Here is a 24,368-nt window from a genome sequence, read left to right as displayed (position 1 = left end):
GCATCACTGACTCGATGGACGTGAGTCTGAGTGAACTCCGGGAGTTGGTGATGGACAGGGAGGCCTAGCGTGCTGCGATTCATGGGGTCACAAAGAGTCAGACATGACCGAGCGACTGAGCTGAACTGAACTGAAAGTAACTTTGAAGTTCAAAGTGCTCCACCGCCACCCCCCGCCCCCGCCCTGCCCCCCAAATGATTGTATGTAGCTCTTAGTTGTGCTGCTCTTCCTCTTGGAAGATCTGGTTCTTTCTAGCTCAGTGTCCTGAAACTACCCACCATGCAGAAGAATGCCTTTTATGCCTACTGATTAGACAAGATGAGTAGGTGAACAGAAGTGTCTAAAGTAAGAGGCTCCTGGTATCTGGACTTGGAATCATGCACTGACAACAAACAGGACTCCTTTGGCAAAGTCACCGCTGATTATTCTTTCCCAGACGTGCTTTAAGGAGAGAATTAAATGAAACAGCACTGGGTGTGTCTAGGTGACCATTTGGAAACTACTTTCAGTTCTGATATACCTGCCATTCATACAGCATTTATTATAGTAAGACTAACATTTTCTAACATAGAATGACTTGAAGGTGGCTAAAAATTTACTTTAGGAACTGTTTGTGAGGAAGTGTGTATTGAGTACCTATGAAAATGAGTTTTCATTCAAGGCTGTCAGTTAAGAATAGGCTCAAAATAGGTGTTTTAAAAAGGAGTTTTTATGTAGGGGAAGGAAGGGAAATCTCAGGTCATTAATGTGAAGGAGAGAAATTGAAAAAGTGGATAAGCCTAGAAAAAGAAGTTTCTTTCCTTAGATATATGGAAGAATTAATGGAAGGGAAGTGCTAGATAATCATAACACATTTGTTACACAGTGTGTATTGTATTTTACATTTATCTGCCTTACTCAATCGGAGAAGGCAATGGCACCCCACTCCAGTACTCTTGCCTGGAAAATCCCATGGACGGAGGAGCCTGGTGGGCTGCAGTCCATGGCGTCGCGAAGAGTCAGACATGACTAAGCGACTTCACTTTCACTTTTCACTTTCATGCATTGGAGAAGGCAATGGCAACCCACTCCTGTGTTCTTGCCTGGAGAATCCCAGGGATGGGGGAGCCTGGTGGGCTGCCGTCTATGGGGTCGCACAGAGTCGGACACAACTGAAGCGACTCAGCAGCAGCCTTACTCAATTTCAACTAAAATGAGCTCAGTAATTGTGAGACTTGAGGACCTCCCTTTTGGTCTAGTGGTTAAGAATCTGCCTGCCAGTGCAGGAGACAGGGGTTTGATCCCTGGTCTGGGTAGATTTCACGTGCCGCAAAGCAGCTAAGCCTGTAGGCCATAATTACTGAAGCCTGTGTGCTCAGAGCCCATGCTCCGCAACAAGAGAAGCCACTGCAATGAGAAGCCTGTGTACCACAACGGAGAGTAGGCCGCACTTGCCATAACTAGAGAAAGCCTGCATGCAGCAGCAAAGACTCAGTGCAGCCGTAACTATATAAAAAAAAAAAAAAAGACTGCGTTTACCTACCACCTCTCCCATTCCCCAGGTTTATCTTTCATTCTTCTACCTGAATGCGCACTGGGGAAAAGTTGCAAACAAGAAAGTAATAAAGAGTTTTCTACTCAATTGAAGAAGTGAAATGACTTAATTAGTTGGGAAGCAAGTGAATGGTAATGGCTTTGTAAGACATCCTTGAGTAAGACATTGAAGACTGAATTAGAAGAACTGATGATTAAATCTTCTACAGGCTTGTAAATAGAAGACATATATATGAAACACTTAGTGAGGATTTTAAGAATTTTCAAAGGTATTTTGACTTGTGTCTTATTTTTGAATAATTTGAGACTTCACCAAAATTTGAAATCAGATCTAGTTACATCAGACTTAAGAAACAGATTATAGGATTCTGTGATGATTCATGCCATTTGCTGTGAATTTTTTTGTTTTGTTTTTGTTTTCTTGGCCACTTTGCTGTGCTTGTGGGATCTTAGTTCCCTGACCGGGGATTGAACCTGCTCCCTTGGCAATGAAAGCATGGAGTCCTAACCACTGGACCACCCTGTGAATTTTTTAAAGAGTTCAAAGGGTCCTTCCCCCAACCCCCAGTTTGATCTCTAAAATAACATTTCTAAAAATAGAATTGTTAAATCACTTACCTGAAGATAAAGCTCCTTTTGAGTAGTTTTTTTAGACTTAAATGGATGATTTTTTTCTGTTTAAAAATGTGTGGGAGCATCTGAGATACTAAGATTTTTCCTTTTTGTTTAAGTATTCCCTTTGATCAAGGCACTTGGTTGTAAACTTTGAGCTTTGCCATTATTTCTGATGAAACTATGGACAGAAAGTAATATTGTAAGGTATATCTCTATTACCTTATTCTGTCAAACTGTTTTTAAAGTTATGTCATGTAACAATGTTTCATTGCATAACTTGCCTTTCAAGACACTTTGAGTAGAATATATCCTTTTCTTATTTGTTAAAGCATAGTAAACTCTCCTAGGTTAGAACAACAGTAAACGTTTTTGCTGCTGTTTTTTGTTTATGTTTTTTCATAAAATTCAGGGACTTATTCTGGACACAGTGTATTTTTCTTATTGAAGTATCATAGATCTTGATAGAGCTGTCACAGCAGAAATGGGGGGGAAAATACACTGAGAGACATGATTCAAAAGAGAAAGCAGCTGGCTCTGTTATATCCTCCTGACTCTTGGTCCAAAAGCAGTGTTTTTGTATTCTGAAGCCAGATGTAAACAGTAGTCATTTATTCAGAATATTAGTAATTTCCTTTCAAAGTAAATGAGACTATATTAGGCTAGAAATTTTAAAATCTGTAGTTGTTTTGGAGAATTTCCTATTTTCATTAGAAATTTAGAATTTTCATTAGAAAATTTCATTTCTTTACTGTTAGTTATATGCTTCTGCTAGTATGTGTTAAAAATATCATTCTGAAAAATTGACTTGTATTGCTTTTTAGTTGCTAAGTCATGTCCAACTCAGCAACTCCATGGACTGTAGCATACCAGATTCCTCTGTCCTCTACTATCTCTTGGAGTTTGCTCAAATTCATGTCCATTGAATTGGTGATAATAACTAACTATCTTAACCTCTGTTTCCCTCTTTTCTGTTTGCCTTCACTCTTTCCCAGCATCAGGATCTTTTGCAGTGCATCAGCTCTTGGCATCAGATGGCCAGAGTATTGGAACTTCAGCTTTAGCAATGGTTCTTCCAATGAATATTGAGGATTGATATCTTTTAAGATTAACTGGTTTGATCTCCTTGCAGACTCAGGGGTCTTCTTCAGCACAATAGGATAGCATCAGTTCTCTGGCGCTCAGCCTTCTTTATGGTCCAGTTCTCACATCCGTACATGACTACTGGAAAAACCATAGCTTTGACTATATGGACCTTTTCAGCAAAGTGATGTCTCTGTGTTAATACACTCTCTAGGTTTTGTCATAACTTTTCTTCCAAGGAGTAAGCTTCTTTTTAATTTTATGGCTGTGGTCAATGTCTGCAGTGATTTTGGAGCCCAAGAAGATAAAATCTGCCACTGTTTCCACTTTTTCCCTATTTGCCATGAAGTGATAGAACTGGATGCCATAATGTTAGTTTTTTTAATGATGAGTTTCAAGCCAGTTTTTTCACTCACCTCTTTGACCCTCATCAAGAGGCTCTTTAGTTTCTCTTCACTTTCTGCCATTATTGTAGTATCATCTGCATATCTGAAGTTGTTGATATTTCTCCTGGCAGTCTTTATTCCAGCTAGTGATTCACCCAGCCTGGCATTTTGCATGATGTATTCTGCCTAGAAGTTAAATAAGCAGGGTGACAATACAGCCTTGACACACTCCTTTTCCATGTTGGACCAGTCTGTTGTCCATGTCTGGTTCTAACTCTTGTGTCTTGACCTGCATACAGGTTTCTCAGAATACAGGTAAGGTGGTCTGGTACTCCCATCTCTGATGATTTTCTATAGTTTGCTGTGATCCACACAAAAGCTTTAGTGTAGTTGATGAAACAGAAGTAGATATTTTTCTGGAATTCTCTTGCTTTCTCCATGATCCTGCAAATGTTGGCAATTTGATCTCTGGTTCCTCTGCTCTTCAAAACCCAGCTTGTACTTCTGGAATTTCTCTAGCTTGAAAGATTTTGAGCATAACCTTGCTAGTAGGTGAAATGAGCATAGTTGTACAGTAGTTTGAACATTCTTTGGCATTGCCTTTCTTTGGAATTGGAATCAAAGCTGACCTTTTCCAACCCTTTGACCACTACTGAGTTTTCCAAATTTGCCGACATACCGAGTAGAACACTATAACAGTATCATTTTCTAGGATTTACAGTAGCTCAGCTAGAATTCCATCACTTCCTTTAGCTTTGTTCATAGTAATGCTTCCTAAGGATCACTTGACTTTACATTGCAGAATGTCCTGTTCTAGGTGAGTGACCATACCATCGTGGTTATCTGGGTCATTAAGACCTTTCTTGTATAGTTGCCACCTCTTCTTAATCTCTTCTCCTTCTTTTAGGTCCATACCATTTTTGTCCTTTATCATGCCCATCCTTGCACAAAATGTACCCTTGATATCGCCAACTTTCTTGAAGTTATCTCTAGTCTTTCCCATTCCATTGTTTTCCTCCATTTCTTTTCCATTGTTCATTTTAGAAGGCCTTCTTATCACTCCTTCCTATTCTCTGGGACTCTGCATTCAGTTGGGTATAATTTTCTCTTTCTCCTTGGCCTTTCACTTCTCTTTTTTCCTCAGGTATTTGTAAATCCTCCTCAAACAGGCACTTTGCCTTCTTGTGTTTCTTTTCCTTTGCGATGGTTTTGATTATTTCCTTCTGTACAGTGTTATGAACCTCCATCCACAGTTCTTCAGGCATTCTGTCTAACAGATCTAATCCCTTGAATCTATTCCTCACTTCCACTGTGTAATCATAAGGGATTTGATTTAGGTCATACCTGAATAGCATAGTGATTTTCCCTACTTTCTTCAATTTGAGCCTGAATTTTGCAAAGGAGCTAATGGAATGAGCCACAGTCAGCTCCGGGTCTTGTTTTTGCTGTCTATATAAAGCTTCTCTCTTCGGCTGCAAAGAACATAATCATTCTGATTTTAACTTGGTGATGTCCACGTGTAGAGTCTTCTCTTCTGTTGTTGAAAAAGGATGTTTGCTATGACCAGCGTGTTCGACAAAATTCTATTAGCCTTTGCTGTGCTTTATTTTGTACTCCAAGGCCAAACTTGCCTTTATTCCAGGTATCTCTTCCTGCTTTTGCATTCCAGTCCCCTATGATGAAAAGGACATCTGTTTTTGGTATTAGTTCTAGAAGGTGTTAGAGGTCTTCATAGATTTGGTCAACTTTAGCTTCTTCAGCATCAGTGGTTGAGGCATAGACTTGGATTACTATGATGTTGAATGATTTGCCTTGGAAACGAACTGAGATTATTCTGTTTTTTTTTTTTAATTTTAATAAACTTTATTTAATATTTGCTTAATTTTTCTCTGCATATATATATTGTTATCTTTTATTATTATTATTATTTTTTAAATTTTATTTTATTTTTAAACTTTACAGTATTGTATTAGTTTTGCCAAATATCGAAATGAATCCGCCACAGGTAGACCCACGTTCCCCATCCTGAACCCTCCACCCTCCTCCCTCCCCTACCCTCCCTCTGGGTCGTCCCAGTGCACCAGCCCCAAGCATCCAGTATCGTGCATCGAACCTGGACTGGCGACTCGTTTCATACATGATATTATACATGTTTCAATGCTATTCTCCCAAATCTCCCCACCCTCTCCCTTTTGAGATTGCACCCAAGTACTGTCCCCCTGGTGGCTCAGATGGTAATGCATCTGCCTGCAATGCGGGATACCTGGGTTCAATCCCTGGATTGGGAAGATCCCCTGGAGAAGGAAACGGCAACCCACTCCAGTACTTTTGCCTGGGAAATTCCATGGACTGAGGAGCCTGGTAGACTACAGTCTGTGGGGTCACAAAGAGTCAGACATGACTGAGCCACTTCACTTCACTGCATTTCAGACTCTTGTTGACTATGAGGGCTCCTTGTATACTTGAGTTTTTTTGTTTAAAATTATTGCATCTCTTAGAAATAAATATATTACCACATTAAATCTACATAAATTCTTCGGAAAGATTTGTAAAAGATAAAGTGATTAGGAAAAGAAATGTAAACTTTTAATGGTATTGGTGACTGTTGTTTAGGAAGCAGTACTGCTGGAGCAGCCTTTCAGTGCTGTGAAACAAGAACAGCAGCGAAAATGGATTGAAGAGTTGAACAAGCAAATAGAAGATGACCGGCAAAAAAAAGCAGAGGAGAAAATTATATCCTCAATGGTAACTTATAAAGTTTCATGGGTACACAGGGGAAAAAAAATTAAACATCTTTAATCATAAACTTAAAAGTATCCTAAAACTGCATGACAAGACTGGAATATTTAAATTTTTCCACATTTGCTCTTGTGAACCTTTTTTGAATGAATTTAGTAAGTGCGATTTTGCTTAGTTTCTTGTAACTTGTTAGACATTTCCTAATTCTTTGAGTTTTTCATATTCTCTAAGCTTAGCTGTCTCAACGTATGTGGAATCAATACAGAATGCGATTTTGTTAATTTTCATGATGCTTGTTTTGCTGTGTGGTGACTCTTAGAAATTGTGTTATTTGTCATGTGGGATTTTAAATGTAAGAAGAGTTATTAAAGTTCTTAGCAGTTCTTGTTTGTCGTGATTAGGCTGAGGAACGTGACAGATGGGCGATGCATTTTGATTCCTTAAAGAACTATCCTGATTCTCAGTCTCGACTATCTTCTCAGTCAGTGCAAAAACAACCAGAGTACTTCTGTGTCTCTCCGGACACTCAGGAGCTGGCTGATATCAGCAGTCTTTATACACCTACAGTTGGAAGCCAGATTGAACCTTCAGAGGAGGAACATACAGTGAAACCTTTTAGAGATACGGCTGTGGCAAACATTCAGAAAACGAAGTAAGTTCATTCTTCAGTATTTATTGATGTTTAAGAAAGTCTGTGTGCTTTTTTTTAGGGCTGTTGTTTGTTTATATCTTAATTGTTATCAGTTTCCTATTTTTATTTATAGTAGAAATGACTCGGTAGAGCTCCCTTGCCTTCCCACTTGCATCTCTTTCAGCTGTCCTATATTAATCTACTTCTTGCCTATCAAAAAAAAAAAAAAGTAGAAATGATGTATTTCAAACAAAAATGAGTTAGTAGTTTGTTAAAGCCACCGTTGTGGGTTTTAAGTAGCTAATATGTCTCTCTTGGCAGCTTTCTCCGTTCTATGACTGCTCTTTTGGACCCAGCTCAGATTGAGGAACGAGACAGGAGGCGACAAAAGCAGTTAGAACATCAGGTATTGCATTGTAACATGTTGTTCTTTGCCTTAATAGTTAGTAGTCGTGGCCTAGATACCTAAGTGAATGGAAATTAAAATTTTGCTATAAATTTATAGCACAAGCCTGTACAATCCTGTGATTACATCTAATTTCTACCCCAACTGGCGTTATGTTAGAATCATGCTCATTTTGATAACTAGGTCGTATCACATGCTACAACCACCTGCCTTCCAAGAGAGAAGGTCTCTAATGTATAGGTTGTGTATCTGAAATGATACTGAATCTGTTTAAGTTAGTATTGAGTTGTTTTTTTGTTTTTCCCTCCAGTTCTTCTGAATTCTGTTCAGGGTGAGAATTAGGTCTTTGAAAGGGAAATATATATAAAGGATTGAGGTAAAATTATGATTAAGAAATCTAGCAGATAATATAAGAAAGGAAACTAAGATTAAAATTCTACCCTAATTTTAGTCTAATACTAAAGGGACTTGAATGTCTAATAATTCTTTAAAATGTCTACTGTGTGAAGATTTGGCTTAGTTCATGTAGCTAATAGTCAATTAAGTGAACAGACATTTATGGAGCATCTGCTCTTTTTACCAGGCACTATGTTAAACACTGAGATTCTTTCCTCAGTTGGTTTTCTCTTGGTTCTTCTAAGAGCCCTCCTGGGGTTAAAGAGAAGGCACGTAGAACTTGACAGGTGGGAGATGGGGAAAACCTGACATTCTAATTTAACTTGACATTCTAACTTAACTCATGTACATACTACCTTCTCTATATTTGATGAACGTTTTGAAACACCAGAAAAATGCTGTGTGAATTTTTTAAATTTATGACAGTGATTTATCTTACTGTTTGAGTTAGAAAGCTATCACTGCTCAGGTAGAAGAGAAGCGCAAGAAAAAGCAGCTCGAAGAAGAGCAGAGAAAGAAGGAGGAACAAGAGGAGGAGCGTCGCCTAGCCCGGGAACGAGAAGAGATGCAGAAACAGTATGAAGAAGACATACTTAAGCAAAAACAAAAGGAAGTAGGTTATCTGTATCCTAACTGTGACATTTTAAAGTAAAAGTGGGTTTGTTTTTAAAGAAAAAATAAACAGAATATTTGCATGTATTTTGAAATAGTGAAGCTGTATACAGAAGCATTAAAGCTTTGTGTAAAGGTTTTGTAAGTAGGAAGAAAGCTGGAGCTGTTATTTTTTCAAAAGATTTTTTCACAGATGCTATTTTTTTTTCTCTGAGGAGAGGGGAGGTCAAGATGAGTTATTACAACATAAAACAAAAATTTTCCATATGCTTAATTTTGAAGTGTTTCCTAAGCAATGATTATTAATACATTTCTAGATATGTTAAGAGAAATGATTGGGCTTTCTGTCTGTATTCATTTGTGAACAGGAGCATTTACTTGCAGAATGACTGGCTGGGATTGATCATAGATTCTGTTGCTATGTTAGAGGATTCCTCTGTGCTAATTAAAGATCTGTTAAAAAGAGTAGGAGAACCTCTGTAGCAAGTGGTACAGACTGCATAGGTATGGTGATACCAAGCGCTGTGTTTGAGTGGACCTGACAAAGAGCAGATTATACAGTGACGTTCGATCGCCAAAGGTTCATGAAATTTACAGAAGAGACAACACAGCACTTGCCCTGGAGCTTGGAGGCAGCGTGGTGGCGTCGAGAGCTCGCCTTTACTTGCCAGTTCCCGCTTGCAACCTTTGCTTCAGAATTAGCTGATGAATGTACAAATGGTTTAGTTTCCGATTTGGATACATAGAATATTCTGAGCCAACTACATCTATGAAATAACTACGTACATGAAAAAAGAATGTCATTTGCTTGAATTATAAAAAATGACCATAAATCTTGAGTATTAGTTCTTAATTATCTAGTGGGTTGGCAAAAAAGTTTGTGATTTTTTTCTTTTTTTTTAAATTTTATTTTTAAACTTTACAATATTGTATTAGTTTTGCCAAATATCGAAATGAATCCGCCACAGGTATACCTGTGTTCCCCATCCTGAACCCTCCTCCCTCCTCCCTCCCCATACCCTCCCTCTGGGTCCTCCCAGTGCACCAGCCCCAAGCATCCAGTATCGTGCATCGAACCTGGACTGGCGACTCGTTTCATACATGATATTATACATGTTTCAATGCCATTCTCCCAAATCTCCCCTCCCTCTCCCTCTCCCACAGAGTCCATAAGACTGATCTATACATCAGTGTCTCTTTTGCTGTCTTGGAAACTCAAAACTTTCTGGCCTCTCTAGTTTTCTTTTACCTTAATAAAATTATGTAGTTGACCATTGGTTTTAGAAGCTTTGGAAACTTTATTAGTATAATCTTGAGTGGGTGAAAGAGTTTTTGTGTTTGTGGTCTAATCAGCTGTAGAAAAAGATACTAAAATATGAGCTCCAAAAAGGAAGGAACTTTGTTCTGTTGGCTGCGCTACTCAGTTTCTTGAATCGTGCCTGGCATATAGTAGGAACTTAGAAAATTATTATTACTGAGAGAGAATAGTCACGTCTGTACATGTTTGATAATTGTACTTATAACTTTGTGCACTTCAACATTGATAGGAAATGATGACTCTGCAGACGAATAAGCTGTTCCAGACGATGCAGAGAGCGCAGGAGCTGGCACAGAGACTGAAACAAGAACAGAGAATCCGAGAATTGGCTCAAAAGGGACATGACACTTCTAGGTTGATTCAAAATCTAGGCAGTAAGCACAACTAGAATTTTATTTATATAGTATTTTTTTAAGATTGAGAATAATTGCCTCTTTTTAATACCTTTAAACACTTGTTAACTAAATACTTTTTAAGGAATTTCAGACTTTGAACTAATGTAATTTTATAATGCTTACTTGGGAAATTGCGTTAAGAGTAGAACTAAATAATGCTGAACTTTTCAGTATCTTTTCACATATATTTTCTTAACATTTCCCTCACAATAGGTAAAATGTATACTTTTGTACCCATTTGTACAGAGTTGTCCATTAAGTAATCTCCCTAAGTTCAGTAAGGGACAAAAATGCTGATAACTTTTTATAAGAAACTTTAGCCCTTCTAAATTTTTATTGCAGTGTTTACACTACTTGATTAAACTAAAAGTCTTATATGCATTTACTTGCTGCTGTATCATTTTATCAGAAAACTTACTTCTCTTGCCAGTTGATACAATACAAGTGGAATATAACGCCTCTACTAACAACACTGGAAACTCAAGACATGGCTTGGATAAAGTGAGTGGTAAAATGAATACATATATCAACTCTACAACCTCTCCCAGGAAGGACACTGGTGTGCAGACAGGTATTGGTTGATAAATTGTGATTTGGCTTAAAGTTTACTTAAAATCACAATTAAAATTAAGTTAAATTAATTTAAAGTTTAAAATTAATTTAAAGTTTAAAATTTAAAGGAATTTAAGGTTTTCAAGTAAGAGAAAATGAAGATATCTCTTGGTTTTTAATTTCACTATAGCACCTTTATTAAGATATAATTTACATAGCATTAAATTAACCCCTTTAAAGGATACAGTTCAGTGTTTTTTAAAGGATACAATTCAGTTTTTATATTCAGAGTTGTACAGCCATCACCATAGTTATTTTTTAGAACATTTTTACCACTCCAAAAAGAAACTCTGTACCCATCAACAGTCATTCTCCATTTCCTCCTTCCTCTCTATTCCTGGGCAACCACCAGACTACTTTCTGTCTCTAGATTTGTCTATTCTGGACATTCCATATGATTGAAATCTTTTCTGTCTGGATTCTTTCACTTAGCATGTTTTAAGGTTCATCTCTATTGTAACATATGACAGTAAGGCTTCATCCTATTTATCACTGAACAGTTTTCCATTTTATGCATATACCACCATATTTTGTTTTTGTTCCTCCATTTAATTCCACTTTTTGGCTATTAGAAATAATGCTGCTGTGAGCATTACTGTACAAATTTTTACGTAGACATAGATTTTCAGTCTCTTGGGGGAGAAGAGTAGCATTGCAAAGTCATGGAGTAACTGTATGTTTAAAGTTTTGAAGAACTACTAAACTGTCTTCCAAAGCAGCCATACCATTTTACATTCCCACCAGTGATGTATGAAGGTTCCAGTTTCTTTATAGCCTCACTCGTACTAATTCTCATGGTTGTAAAGTGCTCTCTCATCATGACTGCTGACATTAAGCATCTTTTCATGTGCTGCTTTTAAATTTTTACATAAGTAATTAAGTAATACCCATGTTGGGTGTCATTATCATAGGCTTACTGTGAATCCTTTCAGCCCTCCACCTATATGTCCAGGAAATGTCTTTTTTAAAGTAATTAAAAAAAAATAACTTCCAGTAACTTTTTATTTTAAAATGTAAAATTGAGATATAACTGATGCATAACATTAGTTTCAGGTATATACCGTGATGTTTATACTGTCAGTGGCACAGACTGGGGCTCCAAACAAGTGTAAAGCTCTTTTCTGGGAGATAGCAGCAGGCTGCAGTGAAGCAGAGGTGACTGTGAGATGGGTTGCTCTGAGAAACGCAGCAGGACTGGGTGTATGCAGACCTGAGGCCTGCCGCTAGACCTTTCTCATGGAAAGATGAGAGTATGTGTTTCAGCTTTGTTTGTCCGGTGCTCTGTGGTTGGCAACCTGCCAGTAATTGTCTCTTCAACTGTTTTGGTCTCATGAGATCTGGAACACACGCCCCATTGGTTAGAGTCCTGTGGGACCTGCAGCAGAAGCCCTTGGCCACTGGGACCAGGTGTTGTAGGGTGTCCCCTAGCGGCACCTGCAAAACTTGGGACACCATACAAGCCTATAAACTTCTGGGGAAACACTGCCTTGCTGGCGTAAGGCAGAGGAAATATGCAAAGGTTACATCTAATGACCTCCATTCCCTGAGAGCTTATCCATAGGCCCCTCGATGTGTGCCAAACTCAAGCCTTTCCTTCAGGCTAAACCTTTTGGAAAAGCAAGTAGGGATCTTTTTCAGAAAGACTGGTGGTTTGTTTTAGCCTGCTGCTTATGCAGTGTCCTTGGGGTTGATACTCTGTCAAGAGCTATTTCTCGGATTGTTACAGTTTCATGGGACCCAAGAATAAGGCCATGGGACCCTGGCCTCCAGAGCCAGTCTGTCAGGGGGCAGCCACTGGGCAACAGCTGCAGAAACCAGGGCACCAGGTGCTCGCAGAAGTTCCCTGCCGGGAGATACTGGCTCTCTGGCCTGGGGTAAAGGGAGAGGGTGAAGATGGCGGGCACCAGCTAGAATAAGGGGGAGGGAGAGTGCTAAGATGCCTCCCGCCACTCCCCTGGAAGCTCCGGAGTGTGACAGGGCAGGGGCAGCAAGGTGGAAATAACAAGCCTAGTGGTGGTGGTTCTTTTTTTAAAATAAAAGGTGATGCCCACCAGCCTCTTTCCACACCCCCACTGTGAGAGAGAGAATTCCAGCAAGCCCGTAGATGTGTTGTTACATGCCTACCCCTTGGGGCAACGCTTCAACTAATTTTTTTTTCAACCTAATTTTAAATGAGCTTCCTTCGTATCGGTGTGATTGGCTGCCTCTGCACTGGGCCCGGGAGTAGGTGACCCTTGAAGAGCTCTTTTTCCCTTCTGCTGTAGCTTTGAGTCGTTTTGGTTTTCATGTTAGATGTTTTGGGGCATTTATCTATTCTGTGCAGATCTTAAAAGTGGGGATGCTCAATGTGGGGTTCAAACCCTTCGCTCCTTGGAGGAAAGCTCCTGAGTCTTGAGTTCCCTCCCAATTGTGGGTTGTAGCACAGAGACAGGGTTTATAGCTCGATGGTGGCTCAGCCTCTCACACCTGCTTGGATAGTGGGGCTTTCTCACTTGCCCAGTATGTAGGGGTCGCCCAGCCAGTTTTTTAGGTTTTTTAAGAGGAACTTGTTCCATATGTATGTGTAGGTTGAGTGTGTCCATCGGAGGTGAGTTCAGTATCTTCATAGGTCACCACCTTGAACTAGAGCCCTTCACTCTTTAAACTAATTACCAGTAGACCCTGCTATCAGGTATTTGTGGTCTTGGTAACTTAAGACAAAAAACAATTTGCCTTGCCATTAAGTAGGGGATAATATTCCTCTGGAAATAGGAGTTGGCTGGTACTGTCTTACAGAAATCCATTCTCTACATAACACTATTTTCTGCCAGTTAATCTTAGATCTTTCTTCAGTATAACGAGATTACCCACATCCTATGACAGGAAAGTAGAAAGGAATTTGAAAAAGGAAGAGAGGGTTAAAGCAACCTGCTTAGTTATCTGAAATCATTCTGCTCATGAGCCCTTGGTATTTTTTTTTATAGTTAGCTCTTAGTGTGAAATCTAGTTTGGTCCCTTCTCTATGTCCAGAGTAATAACAAAGTTATATAAATCCTACACATCAACTAAAGTCAAATTAAGTTTTTAAGACCGTGAAATTATGTATATCATCACTGGGTGACTCTGAGGGAATGTAATCCATCAGGGTCCTCAAATATCAGTAGAGTAATTAAAGATGACTTATTTAGAAAGGGATTATTTTCAAAGGAGTGGATGTGCGGGAATATAGCAGTAATGCTTTGGTGCTAGTAGCAACTGGAGTATTATTGGAATCTAGAAGACAAGCGTTGGATAGAGGTAACTTTGAGGGGAACTGTGACCTTTGGGAAAGGTAGTCAGCCTGAGGTTAGCTCATAGGGACTGAGACAGTGGAATAAATACCCTGAATTGTCTTTTCCCTTCCTGTAATCTACATATGAACACTCTTGATAAAAACAGAAGCCTAAGGATCCAGAAAACCACTGATAAGGTTTTTACCCATCAGCCTGAGAGCAGGGGAGAGAAGGGTATAAATGGGTCTAAAATGGCAAACAATATCCAGTATGAGGATGTGGGCTGGGCAGCCTTACTAGTAGGGATTAGGCCTGGGGCAGCTCTAGCCTGGAATAACACATTTAGATTAATAGGTGGACTTTTTTTTTTTTTTTTTAAATGGGCACTCCAGACCTCCTTTGCTTAGCTACTTGTGAATTTAAAATTTCAATCATATGTGGAAAAATAGCCTTTGTAATTTTGAGGCTACCAGCTGTTGTGACAGTAGAGCATATGTATAATCATGAACATTATATAAGTTGTAAGGAAATTTCAGATGTCTTTTTTCCCAATGGTGAACTTTTCTTGTTTTCAAAATGGAAAAAAGTGAAAGGTTATATGCAATTCAGGGATAGTCTGCTGGCAGAGCATGATGGTACATGAAACATTAAAACAAATACATGAAATGCACTATCAGGAGCAATCAACATTTCCCTAGAAATTATAATCTTGCATTTCTAAGTGAAAACCAGGACAAATCTTTTTTGGAAGTTGGGTTTAAAAAGTGATCTCTATTATGTGATGGTAAGAATGAATCATCTAAGATTCTGATATGTGCTACAAGTTGAATGACCCTTAAAGGCCTTATGCTGAATGAAATAAGCTGGAGTTGAGGGGAGGGGGCAGTTGTGCATGGAGGCACAAATACTGTATATTAATAGTTTCACTGGTATAAGGAATCTGGGGTTCATGAACAAATTCACGTATGGATAGTAGAGTGAGGTTGCTGGGGTTTGGGAAGGAGGTGGAATGGGGAGTTACTGCAGTGGGTGCAGGGTTTCTGCGGGAGGTGTTGATTGGTTCTGGAATTGTGTGGCCTCATGGGTGTGCTTGGTACCACTGAATTGTGCACTTAAAAAGGGTTTAATGAAAGATTTAGGAAAACTAGAACACTTGTGCCTTATTGGTGGGAATGTAAAATGGTTCAGCTGCTATGGCAAACTGTGACACTGCCTCAGAAGATTTAAAGTACAATTACTGTTTGTTCCAGCAGTCCCACTTATGGGCGTATACCCAGAACAGCTACAAAAAGTGAGGTCTTGAATAGCTGTCCCCTGACAGATGAATGAATAAAAATGTGGTATATACACAATGGAATCCTTTGGGGTATGTGTCTACAGACACACACACAATGGTGTATTACTCACACTTTAAAAAGGAGGAAATGCTGACATATGCTACAGCTTGGATGAACCTTGAGGACATTATGCTAACTGAAATAAGTCACAAAAAGACAAATACCTTAGATTCTACTTGTGTTTATAGTGGTCAGAATCATACAAGGTAGGATGGTGGTTGCCACCAGGTGGCAGGAAGGGGGAAGGAGTTGTTTAGTGGGTATAGAGGTTTTTCTTTGTTGGAATATAATTGCTTTACAATGTTGCATTAGTCTCTGCTGTACAAGGTGAAAGGGCCATATGTATGTAGGTATCTCCTCCCTCTTGCGTCTTCTTCCCACCTCCCCCATCCCACCCCTCTAGGTCAATACGGAGCACTGAGCTGAACTCCCTGCTTTACAACTTTGGAATTTATTTTCAAAACAAAGTTTTTGAGGGCAATTTTAATACCTTTGAAAAGATGGTTAAGATGGGTAAGTTTTGCATTATGTATATTTTACCACAATTTTAAGAAAAATTAATCACCTGAAACTTTTTTTTAGATGACTTAAATATAGGAGTATTTACCAATACAGAATCACGCTGTGGATCGGTGTCAGAGAGGGAAATTATAAATTGTTCATCCCCTGAGATTGCTGCAGAATTTAATGAACAGTTTAACACTAAGAATAACAAGCAAGAACTAGTAAGTCAGATTAAAGGAGCCAACTTAGAAAAAGAAAACAGTTGGTATAATGACCAGTGTAATCAGATCACAAGAAGAGAGAAGCAAACAAAACATATGAAGAAGTGTCCTAAAAGGCCTGACTGGAACATAAATAAGCCACTCAGAAGGTATATTCCCGCGTCAGAAAAGTACCCTAAACAACTTCAAAAGCTGAGAGAAGAAAAAAAGGTAAGAAGGCAGATGGAACTGCTTCATTTGATTGAAAGAAGTAATCCTGGACAAATCTCTCAAAATAGAGGCACTTCACCAGAAGTTCTTCTTTCATCTCATCAAGAAACTGATCCAAGTTTCAGGCGACAGCTAGTCAGAAAGGTAAAGCTGTTCTAAAAAATATTTTTTAAAATGCATCAAAGTTTGTAGAATGAGACTACAGTTCCTCACATGCATGTTTTGACAAGAAATTTGCTTTATTTTATACCAGGGGTCAGCAAACTATGGCCCACGAGCAAAATACTGTATGTGCAGAAGCAGGCTGCAAATGTAGTAACTGCCGCCTGCTATTGCACATGCAGTATTTTAGGAACACATCCATGCTCATTCTTGTGTCTGTGGCTAACTTCACGCCGCAAGAAAAGTTTTATCAGAGTAATTCCAACAGACACCACGTGGCTTACAAAGCTGAGTCTACTATCCTTTACAGAAAAAATTTACACTTAAACCCTGTATAGATTTCTGTATTCAAATACCCATTCAAAACTCGTTTATAGTCTGTACATAGCTTCCCTGGTGGCTCAGTGGTAAAGAATCCACCTGCCAATGCAGGAGACCTGGGTTCAATCCCTGGGGTGGAAGATCCCCTGGAGAAGGAAATGGCAACCCACTCCAGTATTCTTGCCTGGAGAATCCCATGGACAGAGGAGCCTAAGTCCAGGAGGTTGCAAAAGAATCGGACACAATTTAAAGACTAAAACAACCAGTGACAATGAATATTTGAACCAACACTCATTGAGAGATATAACCCATATATCCAGAGGATAATGGGCAAGGTCAGGAATGACTGGTTTGGTTTCTCTGGAGAAATACCTAGCCTATTATTACCTAGTATCTGTTGCTCAAATCATTGAGAAACATTGTAACAAGTAAACCACTACAGTTATTTGTGGGGATATATGGAAATGCTGTTATTTACTCCTTTCTACATTTGTATATCCATCATATAGGAAGAAGAACCTCTGAGAACTAATTGTTTTAGCAGGGAAAGGTATGTTATGGTTTTCATTGCTACTTAGCGCTTTTTATGTGATATAACGGTCAGCCTAAGCAGGAATGTGACATTTTCTATTAGCTCCAGATTTAAAGTGTTGATTTTCCAGATGTCAACAGTGGAATAGACATTCTCCTTGGATTGAGAGGAGAGGGAAATGACTGGTTAGCAATAGAAAATAACCAATGGTAAATTTAGAATCGTTAGATTTTTATTCTCTGCTTTTGGGTATGAACCATCTGGTTTAGAGTTGTCTCTGAATGTGGCTCTAATAGCAAGTTTACTTCAGGTGGCATAAGTTGTTAAATTTAAGTTTTCTCCCTGTTCTAAAGTGTGTCTGTATATGTATATCCTCAGGAAGTGGTAGTAACTCCCAAATTAATCCCATTTTATTGGCTTATTTTAGGAAAAATTATCATAAAACTCAAGCCTTTTACACACAGTGTTCCCTAAGATGTTATAAGTACATTTAGAATAAACTGAAAAGTGACTGAAGAATAGAAAATGCTTAATCTAAAATAAAAGACACAATAGTTGATTAATGCTTTAAGTCCTTTATTGTGTTTTGGGAAAATACAGGTCTCAGTCGCCACCAATTCCGGCAGTGAAAAGCAGAACGCAACAAACTCAGACACTAAAAAATAGTAATTATGAAAGAGAGAATCTGACATCGGGACATAGTCAAACAGAATTATCACCTGGGATTTCTGATCCATTTCATTTTATTCCGTATGTCCGAACCAAGGAGGTCTATTACCTGGATCCAGATGCACCATTGTCTAGGCCTGTAACTCAGAATCCTCAGTACCAAAATGCACATGGTAAGTAAATGTATCCCCACCCTAAATTCAAAATCCAAATTAGTATTTGAGTAATACTAATAAGTTTTACCCCAGGAGGGGTAGGATTTCACTCTTTTGGAGTCAAGTGTAAAATTTTGTATTGAATATGTATTACTTAAATTGGTGCTTTCCTAGGATATAAATTAATGAATCCCTAGAAAATTATAGCATAGGGCTATTTCATAGTATCAAAAATGTATTTGATTTTTGTCATTTACATCCTGTCTCACCTCAGACCGAGAACAAGAGCTGTTTGCCTCTGACCATCTCAGGGACCCACTTCTTAATCCTAACTTGGTGAAAAACAGGGATCGACAACAAGCAATCCTTAAGGGACTATCAGATCTGAGACAGGTATGAGCCTTTCAAAAGTGTAGGTGTGACCATATTCTGGTGGAGGAGTGTTAGAATGGCTAAGCAGTTACTTAAGCCAGACTGATGATTACATGACTTAGGTCACCTCTTTTCTTCTATTTGATTCACACTGCCATCTCTAAGAGTATTTCTTTCCAGCATGAAATCATGAGACATGAGTATTAAAACAACTTTATTGAATGAAAATGCATACATTTGAAATGGCAAAGCATGATCAATAAGGCCCGAAAACAAGTACAGTTGTGGTTTAATTCTTAGTAATGCAGTTCACAAATTTTTTAAAATGCATGTGTTGGCTGTGTTTAGAACAGAGCATTGATGTAAGACCCAAAGAGCACTATATACTCAGTGTGAAATTACATGTATCGTCTTACCAGACTTTTTCTCCCAGACCAACTGTGACTCATTACCTTGCTCAGGTAAAAATTCCAATATTTAAGTCTATAACTTTTCTCTATCAGGTAGCCTTGAAACAAACACCTGTTGCTGTGCTTTAAAAAATAATGACATTCAAAACTGTGTTTGCAGTTAGTTTTGATTCACAGTATACTTTTCCAAAACAAACTGTAGTTTTAGGAGTACTTTTTCCATGTCCAGTCATTTACAAATGCCTCTGTATAAACTTGTTGATTCAAGTGTTAACAATTTTTTTTCTATAAAGCTAGAAAATCACCCCCACTAATACAGGATTATCAAGAATCCTTTAGCTTTTTTACACATTAGCATTGGTTACACCTAGACTGAGTTTTGTAACTCAAGCTTGGAAATTCACACAGATTTTACTTATATTACCTTTCAAAATGACAAGCATAGTCTAGCTTAGAGGAGACAAAAGTTGTGAGGTTAAGAGAAAGAATGTAATACACATACACCTTCACCTGTATAGTGACCATGTCGTATTTCAGCAGGGCCTTGTGCCAGCCACTAAGGTTAATGCAGTCAACATATACACTGGATGTTAAGGGAGACTCAGGATCTTTTTAAGACATTTGAGGAAAAGGTAAGGGGGGGTGGCACCTCTTTAAGGAAAGCCATCCATATTGGTTTTATGCTAAAAATATGAAGACAGTCTTACAAATCTATAATAGCTATATATAGTAAGTACAGTATCCGAGTGAGAAAGTCTGGTATAAAAATTGAAAACATGTTTTGAAAGTAAATATAGAATAGGGTTAATTTGCACACCTTACTAACAAATCAATGTGATTTCAGGGCCTTCTCCAGAAGCAAAGGGAGTTGGAAACTAATCTCATGCCTTTAGCTGCAAATCAAGAAGAGAATTTTAGTTCTTCATTTTAAATGTAGAAAATTAAATCCTTCATTTGTGTTCCAAATTATAAAATGTGGTTGTTGCTTAACTGTTTTTACAAGTAGCCTAAATTTATTTTTTAAATGCTTATTTAAAACTTGTACATTATGTAGAAAAATGCTGTGTATGTATATTATGTATTTAAAACAATAAAACAGTTTCATAAAAGCTCAGTTAAGAAAAAGTTACCTGCTCTGTCACAATGTGGGTATTTATCTACTTACCTTAACACAGCCTGGAGTTTACAGATAATGTTCTTCCACACTTTACATGTAGGCTTACTAATTGAAACACCACGTATCTATTATAGTCTATAAAAAGAGTTTGAAGAGTAGGACCTACAGTTCTTTTAGTGGCCAAAGGAAGGTCTGATGTCCCAACATTACTAAAATAGCCCAGATTCAGCTTAGGCTTATGAGGAAGTTTTTTTAAGTCCTTTGATGACTTTTATTGTAGAAACTATAGTTTTTAAAAACGTCTACCAGTTTGTATTAGTAATGAAGAAGCATTTTTTTTAACCAGTACATGTGGATTCAAAATTTTTATCTCCACCATGTACTTTGGTACAGCACTTAAGTGCTTACATACCACCTGAAAAATATACATATATTTTTTTCTAACAATTTAAAAACCTGTAGCAAAGTTGGTTTCAAACTGTAACTGCCTGTAGTAACAGAAACCTATCTTTTGAAATATGAAACTGAATTTGGTTAAGTCTAAGGACCACACAAGCACTGAAAAAAATAAAAGCTTGACCAAAATTTTAGTAACAGGCAAAATTACATGGTTAAGTCTAAAGATAAAAAATAATGCCTGGTATTAAGTCCTAAGTACATAGTTTTATAACCTAATGAAATTGCTTTGTTCGATAAATCCTGAGGTATCGAGCCAAAATCCTGTAAATATTTATTAACATCACTGGCTTATACCTGTGTAAAAACACTATACAAAAGCTTAAATAAATACAATAGTTGATACATCATTTCAGCAAAAGTATTTGGGATAATCTGACATTAGAGGAAGAAAAGTAAAGCCACTACTGTGCACTATCCTTTTGCAAATATCCTAGTTTTATATATAAAACAAGCTTCAATTTGAAGCCAAAGTACAGATGACATATAAAGTGTAAAACTTAGAAGTGCCAACATGAGATAATTCAAGTACAATATATGTTAAAAATATATATATTTATTTCAATTTTCAGAGGCTTCAACTGTTACAGGCCATCATGATTTAAATAAGAGGGGGAAAAAATGAGAAAGGAAAAACCTTTTGTTTAAAGAAATATAAATTGTTAATTCACTTTTAAGAAACAGAAAAAGTCCATAACAACCTATTTTTAAAAATTACTGTAATTATTTCTCTTTTGAAAACGGCCTGCAAGAATCACTTTTCCACCAACTTAATGGAGATGGAGAGTTCTCTCTATCCAAGCTTTGAGTATAAGCAGATAAAAAGTCATTTTCACTTTCTTGAGTCTGACTTGATGAAAGGGCATACGGTGTGCCCAAAAATGTCTGATGAGTGAGAACATTAAAATGACTAAACTGATGGGACATATTTAATCGACTGTGATAAACCTGAAAGCTGCTATATGAATCTTGTTCAGCTGAATTACTGTTCTCTCCTTCAGAGCATACTCTATCAATAGAAGCTCTCTCTGCAGAATCAATTTGATAAGTCTCATCTTCTAATAAACTTTTTTGCAAGTCAAGAGACGATTGCAACTCAATTTGAATATTGTTTTTTTGATCTGTTCCACGTGATCCTTTGGTCTCTTTCTCCAATATTTCTGAATGAAAATTGCTGCATACTTCTATTTGTGAGATTTCATCCCCTGAATCCAGAGACATATCCTCTTCATCCTTTTCATCGTTTTCTATAAGAGCTACATTTAAAAAACAAAAAGTCCTCCTCTATTGAAATACACAATTTGTTTAAGTTTTAAAATTATACACTACTCACACAATATAACGCGTCAGGGTCTGCAAGTCCACAATCCCTTAAAGCTTGGTCTTCTGCCACAAGTTCACTTAGTCACAACACTCACACTAGGTGTGAATGTCCAGATAATCCGATGCTAAAAGCTTCTGCGAAATGTGTTCACGTTTAATGTTGGGAAATCCCAACTCCCAGCTCCAAAGGGGTTAATGTCAAAACAGCATCTAAAGTTATACGGTAATTCAGTATTTGACAAGACAAATATAAAATAAAAATTCTGACATCTAGCTTCACTGGATTACTACTAAACTGGTTAGCTCTATCAAATGTTCGATCATCTCTGCTTTTCCTCGAAAACAAAAAGTACATCTTTCATTTTACATAAAACCTGGAACCAAAGCAGAGGCCATCTCACAAAAGACTAAAGCTATGGATATCTCTACTACTTTATCATTAAACTGCTTTAAATCACAACAGAAGCCAGTAATACTTACATTACCTCCAAAGAAAATGCTTACTCTATATAAGTATAGTATGCAGTCTACCATTAACAGCTTACACAGACTACAGTATAATAAATGAGATCTTTGTATATTCTAAGTAAAAGAATGATAAACGCCTTGAAACACTTCCCCTGAAGCTGTTTACACTGAGGTGAGCAGTTTCAAAATAAGTTTTCATTATATGAAATCAAAACAAAACCATTCTTTTTCTGTCTACCTTAAAGAAAATGAAAACTACTGAAAAGTTACCTGACTGTGACTCAAGATTCTCATTAGCACCAAGCAATGGAAGGTTTTCTTCTGTGATTGAGTTGTGATAGCCCACAAGGTTTTTAAAGTTTTGCATGAAGTCTTCAGCAGTTGCAACCACTATTCCATTATCAGTATAACTAGAAATCATCTTGATACTCTTTTCTATTTGGGGGAAAAAAATGTTGAATATAAAACACTTGAAAATATTATAAGGCCTGTCCGCAGCCCTCAAAAAACCCTCCTCCACATTTTCATAAACACCCCACACAGTACCACAAAATCCTTTCATCCACATTCCTGTATTCATAGTAGAAAACTTAAGAGCATTTGCTTTACCTGTTAAAAAGACTATGTGTCGGTGCTGTATGTTCTGAGCCTGAAGTCTGATAAGGCAATCCAATTCTGGAGCATTTCGAGTTTGTGAATCACAATTGTGGTACGACAAAATTTCAACCAGATGTTTCTTCTGATAGACATTCAGTAGTGTCAGCAGACTTAGAGCTTTAGCATTCAATCTGTGAAATTAAGTAGGTTCAGTATCTGATCTGCATCTCTAAAATTTAGTATGGATGTTTTCGCTTGAAATTAACAGCATAATTTCTCAATAGAGGCAACTGATCACAACCACACTGCCTAGCTCACTGCCTGATGTATGGGTGCTTCTGAGTTGAGTAGAAACTGTGCAATCCCATGGTTAAAGGCTTTCTCTGGGTCCAAAGCCTGAAGACCAGTTACTCAGTTCTGACAAAAATCTCAACTTACTAAATAAACTTCACTTCTCTTCAACTTCACTAATTTAGAAATGTAATGAAAGGCGTAAAGGACAGAAAGATATAAATCTTTCCTTCCAAAAGAACATGGCTCTAAGCTATCTCTACCTCCGGACACAAGGCAACCTGTGGCAGAAATTACTGGCTGTTGTCAGAAGATGAGGGTACTAACTTGAACAGGTTATACCTTTGGGCCTCAGTGTTGGTATCTGTTATAAAAGACTTGCCCAATGCCTACACTTCACATGATTTGATGTTTTTAAAAAATCAAATTCAATGAAAATTTAAAATTATTTAGGCCTGAATTTCCCTAATTATGTGCCATGGAACTTCAACAGGTACAAGAAGAAAAAAAAAGTTGTTTGGCCTATGTTTTGGAAATGCTGACTGACAGAACGTAAACAGTATCCTTAACCACAGTTTCTCAGACCCTTAACTGTGTAAGGAAGGACATTCCATGGACTCTAGCAGTCATCTGATGACAACAATCATTTGCAGAGCCTCTCAAGGGACTAGTTACTATTCCAAGAATCACACTTTGAGAAGTGACTTCTGGACATGTTAGAAATCACTTATTTACACAAATTTATGAACTAATCATAGAACCCCTTATGTCAAAAATAATCCTTGTCTCATGTGTAGTAGTATTAGAGTAACTGGGATAGGACCTGATCTAGCATATATACAGTTCCTTGGCATGTATACAGTTTCATTAAAAAAAAAAAAAAACTGCTGATTATCTCATTTTATAATTCTAAACCCAAATGGCAAAGGTCATACACCTATCTAGAACTTTGGCAAACCTCTACATAAATAAGAATACCATTTTGGCTGGTAAAAGATACCTATGACAACCAAGCAGCATCTATCATCTATAAACATAGAGAACAAAATTCTGTGAACAAAATGTTAAAGTCAACAACCAATATAGTTATTTTTCTAACCTTACCTGCCTAGTTCCTTTAGTTTTTTCTGAAATTTACAGTGGACTTTCCATTGCCATTTTCCTTCTGGAGTACTAAGTTCTTCAAGGAATGTCAAAAAATTTTTAAGGTTCTCTGTTAGAGATAATGAAGTTTATTTTAAATTCAATA

General features: G+C 37.6%; 2 protein-coding genes across 27 annotated transcripts in view; one reads left to right on the top strand and one right to left on the bottom strand.

Moving 5' to 3' along the window:
- Positions 1-19,981, top strand: part of CCDC66 (coiled-coil domain containing 66) — a 104,328-nt gene extending 84,347 nt beyond the window's left edge. For 10 of the 22 annotated variants that reach the window (XM_086367423.1, XM_086367420.1, XM_086367439.1 and 7 more), the window contains 11 exons: positions 6,228-6,359; positions 6,755-7,005; positions 7,306-7,390; positions 8,238-8,399; positions 9,946-10,090; positions 10,542-10,682; positions 15,894-16,390; positions 17,239-17,279; positions 17,862-18,103; positions 18,360-18,478; positions 19,712-19,981. In XM_086367423.1, the coding sequence (XP_086223549.1) occupies positions 6,228-6,359; positions 6,755-7,005; positions 7,306-7,390; positions 8,238-8,399; positions 9,946-10,090; positions 10,542-10,682; positions 15,894-16,390; positions 17,239-17,279; positions 17,862-18,103; positions 18,360-18,478; positions 19,712-19,798 (1,902 nt within the window). In that variant the 3' untranslated portion in view covers positions 19,799-19,981. The remainder of the gene's footprint in view (positions 1-6,227; positions 6,360-6,754; positions 7,006-7,305; positions 7,391-8,237; positions 8,400-9,945; positions 10,091-10,541; positions 10,683-15,893; positions 16,391-17,238; positions 17,280-17,861; positions 18,104-18,359; positions 18,479-19,711) is intronic. The other 12 variants (XM_086367421.1, XM_086367432.1, XM_086367435.1 and 9 more) reach the window with 3 other exon arrangements.
- Positions 18,655-24,368, bottom strand: part of TASOR (transcription activation suppressor) — a 51,913-nt gene continuing 46,199 nt past the window's right edge. For 3 of the 5 annotated variants that reach the window (XM_086367419.1, XM_086367414.1, XM_086367415.1), the window contains 4 exons: positions 24,224-24,332; positions 22,841-23,019; positions 22,502-22,666; positions 18,655-21,696 (listed from right to left, as the gene is read on the bottom strand). In XM_086367419.1, the coding sequence (XP_086223545.1) occupies positions 21,164-21,696; positions 22,502-22,666; positions 22,841-23,019; positions 24,224-24,332 (986 nt within the window). In that variant the 3' untranslated portion in view covers positions 18,655-21,163. Of the gene's footprint in view, positions 21,974-22,501; positions 22,667-22,840; positions 23,020-24,223; positions 24,333-24,368 lie in introns of all 5 variants that reach the window. The other 2 variants (XM_086367416.1, XM_086367417.1) reach the window with 1 other exon arrangement.

The sequence above is a fragment of the Bos grunniens genome, chromosome 22 (assembly GCF_055505025.1).
Source record: "Bos grunniens cultivar Pamir isolate PY7600 chromosome 22, Bosgru_T2T1.0, whole genome shotgun sequence".
Lineage (NCBI taxonomy): Eukaryota > Metazoa > Chordata > Mammalia > Artiodactyla > Bovidae > Bos > Bos grunniens.
This window is presented reverse-complemented; position numbering and strand designations above follow the sequence as displayed.